General features: G+C 49.4%; 1 protein-coding gene across 1 annotated transcript; it reads right to left on the bottom strand.

The window, feature by feature from the left end:
- Positions 1–1,770: 1,770 nt before the first annotated feature.
- On the bottom strand, positions 1,771–10,326 carry LOC119388791 (uncharacterized). The gene is made up of 4 exons (XM_037656202.2): positions 9,884–10,326; positions 8,570–8,653; positions 7,185–7,370; positions 1,771–2,028 (listed from the first exon to the last, which is right to left on the bottom strand). The coding sequence occupies exons 1-4, from the start codon at positions 10,169–10,171 to the stop codon at positions 1,795–1,797; spliced, it is 792 nt and encodes a 263-aa protein (XP_037512130.2). The 5' UTR covers positions 10,172–10,326; the 3' UTR covers positions 1,771–1,794.
- Between the last annotated feature and the right edge of the window lie 346 nt (positions 10,327–10,672).

Here is a 10,672-nt window from a genome sequence, read left to right on the forward strand (position 1 = left end):
CCTGTGAAGCGAGAAACATTGGCGAGCTGCACCTTGAGCCGGGAATTGACTTGCCTGCTCACACCTTAATGTCTGGCAGAGAGGAAAAAAAAAAGCGGGACACTTCGGAGTTGTCATGGAACAATAGTTTTCAAGAAGCGCTGAACATGCCCTTCAAGTGATGCCCTTCAAAGGGATGCGCTGCAGCAAGTAAAAACCTTGCGTAAACATTTGCCTCGAACTTGCTGGTGATGCGCGACATTAACTCTTCTCGGCGCAGTCATTGAATATAGCATTGCAAGTATTGCGATTTTCAAGCATTGTCATCATGCAAGCATTGAAAAAGTCACTGTGCATGACTACGTTACTTAGTTGAAGGTATGAAACCCCACATCTTGAAGGGGCCGATTAAAGCGAAATCATGCTGAATTGAAAGACGTTTCGGCTCCCACACGTGGCAGTGACAGCAAGGCGAAGTACGCTCATTTTAAGAGCGTGCTATCACGCGCCGAAGGCGCCGCGTGTATATATATCTAGGCCATCTCTATGCCCATATAAAAGACTCGGTTGAATGGAACGTGACAATGCATATCTGCGAAGAGAAGATGCGTGTAATCGATCGGCGACTAGTCGACAACCACTGACCGCTAACCCATCGCCGAGTTGATCGTTCGTTTAAACCCATATATACCCATACATATGATGCGCCCATAATGCTGATGCATAAACACGTAGCTTCTGATGAGAAACTAGACCTTTGTTTTGCTGACTGTCATCGGACCATTGTGCACGGACGGGTTCGGTCACCTTTTTTAGCTATGTGACATCATTACGTCACAATTCAATATAAAAAAAAGAAAAAAACTTCACCTTTACCTAACTGTAGGCCAATGCGAAAAGAAAATTATTATTAAGGGGCGAAGAAGCCTGCGAGTGCATGCACTCTAGAAAATGATACCTCAAACCGATGAAACGGAAAAAAAAACGAAGAAAAGTTTGAAGACATGCCCCGAGGCCTTGGCGGCTGCAATGACAGGCGCGGAAGGCAAGGCGACTAAAAGTTTTGAAAACATCGTTCGAAGAAGGATTGTAGCCAAGAAGGCGCACGAGAGTATCGCCATCGCAGAGTATAGGTCAAGCTCGGAAACGTCACGAAATAGAAATTGGACATAACCTTCAGCCCAGTTGAAGAGCCGATGCATTGCATTCGATCCCAAGTCAACGGTTCGACCATGGAACACACCAGGAGAGAGATGGTCACGATGGCTTTGGCACGCAGTATGTCCCGGCACAAGCTCAAGTTCAGCCACGACAAGGTCGATAAAAACGGCTCATCCAAGCCTGTCTGTCTGTCTCTCTTCTCGACGCTTTATACAAGGAACTCAGCAATTATACTTCGTGCGTTTCAAGAAGCGATACGGATAGCACTTTCCGGAGCTCTCTAATGTTCTAATGTTGAGCTCCCTCACAAAACTAAAGCTCTCTAAGAAAAAAAAAAGAAAAGAAGAGGCGACAATACAATAGTTCACGAAAATATTAAGGTTTTGTGTGAGCAGCAGTATTCGAATAAGGGATGTCCCTGAACCAAGAGCTTCGAAAAATGCACCTGTCTTCGTCAGGTACAGGCCTCCCTCGTCAAACCGTTAGCTCAAGGACAACACTTGTTCGTAACTATAAACCAATTCTTTTTCAAGAAATGGATATATTGAAAGTTCGAACGTTCTGCACACAATATCTTAAAGCGAGAGATAGCGTTCTGAGCAAACACGAGGGGGAAGCGAGGCACGTCGAGGTAGCGCTGCTGGTCTAAATAAGCTACGTGAAGAGCTGCAGGAATCGGTGCGAGGCAACCAGGGGCGAGTTTTCCTGGCCCTCGACGAGAAGGTGCAAGGTGGTGAGCGCGCCGGCGAAGACGACCATGACGGCGGCCAGGCACTGCACCGGGTCCAGGAGGTCGGGGTCAACGAACGCACTCTCCAGAACCATGGCGCACACGATGTTGGCCACGATTCGCACCAGCAGAATCACCCACGTGTGCTCGCGGCGAACCTGTGCACACACATGATAACCTTAGTTCGCCTATCTGTAAACTGAGGTGATTAAGGCGAAAGCGTTGAGATGCCTCATCAAACGCGAAATATTGAGCGGCGTCGACGTCCAACGGCGTCGGCGCCTACACGAGTGACGTAAAAAGATCATGATCACGTGATGACCCTCATCACGAACGTCACAAATCGCCAAAATTTCTGGCCTCATCACGTAACGTCAGATGATGACGTCATCACATGACATCGTCACTTGGTCAAAGGCGGGCCGATCACGGAGGCAGTACAAAACCAGGTGAGGTGCACAGAGCTTGCAACGCATCCGATCCTGGAGGATCATTACATCAACTGAGACTAAAAAGAAGATGATTTTCGCCATCGAGACTTCCTAGGTGAAAGCATAAGGGTCCCTGTGGCTTCTGATGAAGCAGCGCGCAAAAAAAAAAATTCACGCATGCATAAAGAACATGCAAACACAAGCGCTGGACTGCAACCGATGCTTTACTGTCTAAAGACTCGCCTCGTGCAGAGTAATACGCGCGTGCGCTATGGCAGTTTGTGAATGCATGATCAAGACCAGGGGCGTAGCCACGTTAGGGCACACCTGGGCCCGTGCCCCCCCCCCGAAATTTTTTTTGCCAGAGGCAAGACAGAGCAGAAAATGACTCGACCCACATCTGCCTGCGTCGTCCCCACTACAGATCAAGGAAGGGGCCCCCCCCCCCTCAGAAAAAAAGTTTTCTGCCTACGCCCCTGATCAAGACCACAAAAAACTACACAGCTATGACACGTTTTTGTTTAAAAATCCAATGCGTACGTGACGACAGTCTATGTGTGCTTGTATGTGTTTTTGTGCGCTAGTGCATCAATGTCATGGCTCACCAACCATCAGCACACACACACACACACATTATATATATATATATATATAATATATATCTATATATATATATATATATATAAATATGCCAAAACCAGGATACGATCATGAAGAACGTCATAGTAAAGCCATCCATATTTTTCTCTCACCGATGCTGAATTTTTTTTTTCTGGAACATGCGAAAACGGTCAATATTATGCGCACAGGCGCTTCTGTCCACGCGGCGCGGTTAAGGTGTCCGCCGAGAAGCGAAGCGGTGGCAAGGCAAATGAGAAAGCGATGCGAACGGGGCCCCGATTGCGCTATCGCGTTCCACTTGTGCAAGGCGAAGCTCAAGCGTGGTGTAAGCTTTTGGTGCGCTCTTTTTGACAAGGTCGTAATCCATGTGACGGGCCTAAGATGCCTTTTCTTTTCTTTATATTTGTGGCATGTTATCTGAGTCTAGTTTGCGTGCCCTGTCTTACTTTACTAACTATACCAGGAAGTGTTATTCAAAGGCAACGTGCACACCGCACGAAATTTGCTTGACGTGTGATCAAATCGATTACGATGACCCTCGCACATCCAATGCGACAAATTACTTCCCTCTCGGTGGCCTTGCAACGTGTAACACCGAAGCCCCTTGGATGGAAACAGACCAAAGAAGCGTCAAACTAGTTCCATATAAGCAGTGGCCACACTGCCTGTCCTCACGTTCGCATGGAACAATTATCTTTCGCTTTCGTATTCGAGGTGCCTTGTTATTATTCATTAATTAGAAGCGCAATTTGTTACCAGGGCCATAGCCAGAAATATTGTTCGGGGCGGGGCGTAAGGGGGAGGGGTGTTCAGCTATTCTTTACGTATGTTCGTTCGTGCACGTGTTTGTACGTATGCGTGTATATGTACACACGTGCAAAATTGAAAAAAATTTCGGGGGAAGTTGAAAACTCTACTTTAAATTTATTTTAAACTCTGTTTTTTCTTCGCATTTAAGGTTATGTCAGGGCTTCGATGCTTTTATATAGTCTTTGTTGATGCAATTTCCTAAATATTTTACGTACTGCACCACGCACAGGTGCGAAATATAGAAAACTGTGGCCGGCCTGCCACGTGGGTTCGTGGACAGACGTCAATGATTGGCGCTGCTCTTTTCCTTTTCTTTTCTTTTTTTTTTGTAGACTGTGGCCAAATGTCAACATCAATGTAAGCTTCTACCTTAAAGCAAAAAGCTACTCCAGGTTAGAGAGGTAACGACAAATGACGATTATCGTCGAATGCCTACACTGCTAATAGCTCTCGAGAAAGCGTACGCCATACGCCACGCAAATCGTGCACATCTACATACGTCCGCAAGCGCGCTTATACCGTCGCATAAATATTGCCGCGCGTGTATCGAACGCAACACAAACAATGCGGAATGCTCTCTGCCGAAGTGTCGGCCACAACCTCTCAAATCCATCATGTTCCATCACGTCCGTTCTTCAAGCGAACCTTGCCGCCTTGCATCGATGCGAGTGCCTGTACGACAAAGCCATTCGCAGAAACAGAATAGGAGTCGGGGATGTTTCCTAATGGGGCTTTTCTGCAACGGCACAAAAGCGCACCGCAATTGACATCGAGGACTGTAGGGAAGAGCTTCGTCCTTTTCTCTTACCACACTCGGGAATCGCGCGTGTTTGTACTATCTTTCGTCGCTATGGAAACATTCCCGCATAACCAACAACCTGGCGGGGATCATATATAAACGCCCGGCACGGTGCTGACCAAGACCGAGTGCTTCAGAAGCATAGCCTGTGTATCGATGCATTCCTACAAATTTTCGGTGCCTGTGGGCTTATGCTTTTCCTTAATAACGCTCGCCCAAAGCACTTGGCACCCCATGTTGTCAGCCAACCTCAACAATGCGCTGAGAAAGGATTACGCGGTTAACGTGATCGAGAACTGTAAACACCGGCGCTACCCTCTAGATCTAACCAAACGGATCCCTTTCCCTTACGCGGTCTGGAGCCCGTCGGGCATGTACGAACTCCTGCATTTCGTGAACACGATAGAGGGCTACAAGGTTGACGTCGTGGTCACCTGCTGGGAGCCTTCGTTGGGGCACCTGCTCACGAGCGTCCGCAACTACGACAGGCCATTCCTTCACGTGCGCTGGATATTCATAGCAGCCGAGGACGTCACCCCGGACGAGGCTTCGATGTCCAAGACGCTCCACGACGTCGGCTGCCGAGGCATATTTGTAAGCGCCTCTTCGTCTTACGTTGCCCTGGACACGTACGCCAACTGTTCCGACGGTCTCCGCCATTTCACCGGCCCCGACGACCGCGCATTCGAGGACAGGAACCTCCGCGACCTCGCGAGTCTCAGGTACGTTAACGAAAGCAGCGTCCCAACCGTCAAGGACTACAGGAACATGCGGCTCGAGCCTCAAGCGACCATCGTCGAAAGTATCGTTAGAAAGAGCGACGCCGTCCTGACCACGGCGGGCCAGTACGAGAAGTTCGGACGTAGACGCGAGAACTTCCTCTTCACAGGCGCCGTCGGCGCGGTCCAGATGAAGGAAAAGGATTTGGGAAGCTTCGAGATCTACCTGACGGAGAGTATATGGCACGGACTCAGCATCGCCGGCGTGGTGCGCTACGACTCCTTGACCTTTCTCTCTCCGTTGCCGACGGAGATCACTGATCTCACTATCATCGGTCGACCTTTCACGAGAGCCCTCTGGGTGGCCGTCTGGGCCTCCCTGTGCGTGTATCTAATACTCCTAGTGAAGATCACGGCGTCTCGATCCACCTCCAGCGTCGTCAAGTCTCCCGACGTTCTGGAAGAAGCGGTCGAACTTTTCTTCTACCTCTCCTCGGCTCTCGTCAACCATGCCCCCGACGTGCGACTTTCGAGGCGTAGCAGTGCCAGAATTCTCGTGGCCTTCTGGTTCATGTTCGCCCTCATCATCTCCGCCGGCTTCATGGGCATGCTGACGTCGTACACAAACTTCCCGCCCAAGACGCGTCCCATCACGACGCTCGAGCAGCTGTCGGACGCGCTCGAGCGAAAGAGCGTCGACTTTTGCGTCAAGAACAACCGCTACTACCGCGACATCCTGACGTTCCACCTGCGCAGCGCCTCTAGCGTGCTCAAGGAGCACCTCAAGGAGAAGCTGCGTATGGGCGGCTGCATGACCACGCTGTGTTGCCTCGACAAGGTCTCCAGGGGCACGCACGTCTTCGTCACCAACCGGGAGGAGGCTCGCTTCTACACGGGCAAGGACTTCAAGGGCGCCGTGGCGGCCGAGCAAGACTTCTTCCTCGTCCACGTCGTCATGATCGCGCCCAAGTGGTCGCCTTACGCCGCCGCGTTCGCGGTGGTGTCCCAGAGGCTGATGGAAACCGGAGCGTCGATGTGCGCGCTGAAACTCGTGAGACGGCGTAGCGCGGACCGGAGCAAGTTTCGCGACGTGAGCACCCAGTTTAGCGAGAAGTGCGTCTGTCGAGCCCTTAAGCTCAACGACTTGTACGGTCTTCTGGTGGTGTGGGCCTTCGGCCTCACGTTCGCGTTGCTGGCGCTGTGCGGCGAGATCGCCTGGAAGGCTCGTCGTAAGACGACGCAACCTTGCAAGAATGCGCGACCCTTAAGACGGGCGCGCCGCGGAAGAGAAAAACCGTCTCTTGGCGAAGTCCTTAATCCTAATATGTCGCAAGCCGTAGTGGTGTTTGGTTATTCCGTGCCGAATCATCCGGATCATGCCATGCAGCGAAGGCAACGCCGCGTTTTCGTGTCGCTGGAAAAGTGGCGCTCCGTATGTCAGGATCGAGAGGCAAAGTAACTGCCTCCATATAGAAGTTGCGCCAATTACCTTTCAATCACTCGAAAGAGAACATTTAATCGAAGCGGAACGTCCACCTTCAAATCGAGCGATTGATGCTGCCCTCCTCACCGCACTCTCTTTCTTTTATTTGCTGTCTAGACCAACCCCAAAATGCGCTTAAAGAGGCAGCCAGAAAGATATATTTTGTTGATAACTATTACTTTCTTATTATGTACAAGCAGTTTGTTTATGCTACCATGTATGTTTGTATTTGAAGTGCAGGTCGTTTAATACCAGCCGAGACTAAATTTAGTCGCACGTCGCGCCACGCATCCGGCCGCATGCACACTACACAAGTAGCTGCTCGCCGACGGCACTGTTGGCATCTCAAAGTAGCACTCATAAAGGGTCCTATTAGAGAACACGAGTAGATAAGGTCAAAATAAACATTATAATAGCAACCCCCGTGATTGTTTTCCCGTGAGCGTCTCACCTGCCTGGCGAGCGATATGTGAGACACGTAGGACAGGTAGACGACAAACAGCAACTCGGAGACCTCGGGGCCGCTGCGGATGATGTTAAAGGTGCCCGCCAACGATCCGGCGACGAACGAGATCACCATCATGACGCAAGACAGGTGGAACAGCACCACGATCCGCGTTACGCCGGGCATGTTCACCTGCGCATTGTAAAAGCAACATTGTGCTCACGCATTCAGAGTTGATTGATTGATTGATTGATTGATTGATTGATTGATTGATTGATTGATTGATTGATTGATTGATTGATTGAATGATTGATTGATCGAGATCGATCGATCGATCGATTGATTGATTGATTGATTGACTTGATTGATTGATTGATTGATTGATTGATTGATTGATTGATTGATTGATTGATTGATTGATTGATTGATTGATTGATTGATTGATTGAAAGCTCGGTTTATAAGCATTTTTGTTTATAATTACGCCCGGCCAAATAAAACCGCGGCTTATTGAATTAAACCAGCGATGTCATCCTCAGTAGCGGGACACTATAACCACTTCAACACAACAAAAGTCATCCCGTTTTTTGCAATAAATGTTTTTCATCTCTCTCTCTCTCTCAAATAAATCCGACAGCAAGAAAAGATACCATCCAGGCGCGTAGCCATGAATTTTTTTCGGATGGGGGGGGGGGGGGGGGGGCACTTGTTGAAGGCCTTGACTGTTTGAGAAAAACACCTGTTTTCATTATGTATTGTCGGTAAAAGACCGCCCTCCATCAAAATTATTTCGGCGGGGGCGAGGGCCACCAGCCTCCCCCCCTCCATGGCTACGGGCCTGATACCATCACACGTAATTTTTCTTAATGCGTCACTTCGTCTGCTGCTTACGTCTGAGACCCGGGATTTAGAACTAGTGTTCACTTTAAAAAACAACTCATACTACTGTATATCGTTCGCGAAGGCCAATTCCAGCCAATCCTAATGTCGATTCATGGACCGCCGGGGTGGTAGAGCGGTTACGGTGCTCGGTTGCTGCCCCGAAAGGCGCAGGTTCGGCCGCGGCGGTCTCACTTCGATGGAGGCGAAACGCTAAAAGCCCGTGTATATCCTGTGCGTTGTCAGTGCACGTTAAAGAACCACAGGTGGTCAAAATTTCCAGAGCCCTTAACTACGGCGTGCCTCATAATTATGTCGTGGTTCTGACACGTAAAACTTCGGAAATGAACGTTGATGCATGCAACTAGTGGAGGCAGCGCCGGGCAATGACAACTGACTCTTACTAACTAAACTCTTCGTGAATTCGGGCCTTCGTTCAAACTAGCGGCGATTACACGTAAAACGCTCTATTCACAAAATTGTGCTACGTAATGTCATTACACGCACGCTTACCTTGAAAGCGTTTTCCACGCCGACTAGCAGCGTGGACACAACGCCGCACGACCCTCCGATGACCATTTCACGTTGAAGCTTGTTCTGTAAAGCAAGAAGATGACATTCCAGCAGTCATTTACGTTCTCCAATGAAGTGCATAAGCTACAGCCGATTGTTTCTTTTCTTTTTCTTTTTTTTTTTTTTGCACGCACGACGCACTACGAGATCAAACGCTGTTCTCGCGTGTAATAGACTGAGTTCACGGCTAATTTTCTAATATTCTAAAACTAACTTCACGGCGAAATGAAGTAAGACTCTAATCTAAAGCAATCCCTATTTTCTTTCTCGCAATTGCTAATTCTTACTGCCGTCTACTTACGGTTGTCTTGAACACATGCGCAGCAGGAAATCGACGAATGTTGTACTGCTGTGATGGTACAGGTTTGCACGTGCTGTAAACGTGAAGATATCGGTCTATTCACTGACTACGCAAGTAGTATTTCTACACTGTCGTCGATCGCTCTTACAGGCGGAACACCCGACGCCACCCGGCACCATAGGTCGATCATGAGTCCACTCAGATTCTGCAACGACCGCGAGTCTGAGTGAGCCAAGCTGAGTACAATTTTCACGAATCAGCCTATTCGAGAATTTAAGCTATATGGTTAAATCTCATTTGTGCTCATTTACAGTTCTTGCCCGCTTTTGCGGATGTAAGCGTTGAGGAGCATACCCGATAGATACACGAGCTCAACGTACGAGGGATGAAGAGCGGACGAACAAGAGATGTCTCTAGAGATCTAAAGCAAGAGATCGCTTGATCGACCACGGTTGTGCATTTCGTCTCCAGCTACATTCCGCAGTGTTCGCTGTACATAACTGCAAAATATAGTTCAGCAACACATTGAATTACGCTAGCTCATACATTTCTGCCTATTCATCGCCCACTTTCGAATTCGAACTTTTTTCATTGTCTTCCTTATTGCCCCAGTCCAGTAAAATACGGCGTCTTTTTCCCCAAGGGATGGCTGCAAAGGACATGCAACCTTTTGTCTCGCTTAGTGCTGACAGCTGGGCTAGTTAGTTTTGGTTATAGCTGTGTGACATGATACTGGCGAATAAGGACACAGACGAGTATAAGGACACCAAAAACGCCACTTTGTGTCCTTCTACTAGTCCAGAACGCCAAGTGGCGATGCTGGTGTTCTTCTACTCCACGGTGTCCTCATCCGCCAAAATCATGTTACAACCTTATGTCCTCTGATGCCGTAGACGCATTGCTACCAGCCTTTACCAGGTCTCAGGGCTAGATAAGGCTGGCCGTATGCATACCTGGAACCCGAGTATGGGCGGCTTGAGCACCAGCACGATGGCCGTGACGCACGAGGCCAGAACGGGCACCAGCACCCAGTGACAGGGCCTGCGACGCACGGCCACCATGGTGAACCACGTGGTCATGGGCGTGATGGCGGCCACCACGGTGGCCTCGACGACCGACATGAACTGGACGGCCATGTAGCCGAGGATGTAGGCGAGCGTGGTGAGCACGGCGCTCACCCCCAGCCGCTTCTGGGCCGAGGCCGGTCCGAACGGCTGCAGCGTGTCGGACAGTGTGGGCATCACGCTGACCAGAATGCCCGTACCCACGAAGAAGACGCACTCGGCCGAGCTGATGTTGTCGTGGCGCTTGATGGTGATCTTGATGAGCGCCAGCGCGATGCTCGAGATGCACGCGATGATCAGGGCCACGGACAGCGAGGAAGCGCGGCCCTGAAAGGTGTGAGCAGGGCCAACAACCGAAATAGTATAAGTAGGGGTGTGCGAATATTCTAGTTTCGAATTCGAATCGAATAATACCTAATCGAATAATTCGATTCGACTTTCGATTAGCTAGTATTCGAAGTTTCGAATAATTCGAACAGATGAATATCTAAAACGTGGCAAAGGGCAATGGTGCAACTTTGTTAGCGTAAGGTGGCTAAAGCTAACGCTAACGTCGTTACTGTAGGGCTTTCGTCAGACTTTCACCGATATCGTGGTTCAGAAGCGAGTGCATGTTTATTTTAAAGGAGATTATGTCATTTCCGCCCATCATGGCTACTGAAAAGAAGGCCAGGAAAC

This window comes from Rhipicephalus sanguineus, chromosome 4 (genome assembly GCF_013339695.2).
Source record: "Rhipicephalus sanguineus isolate Rsan-2018 chromosome 4, BIME_Rsan_1.4, whole genome shotgun sequence".
In the NCBI taxonomy this organism is placed as follows: domain Eukaryota; kingdom Metazoa; phylum Arthropoda; class Arachnida; order Ixodida; family Ixodidae; genus Rhipicephalus; species Rhipicephalus sanguineus.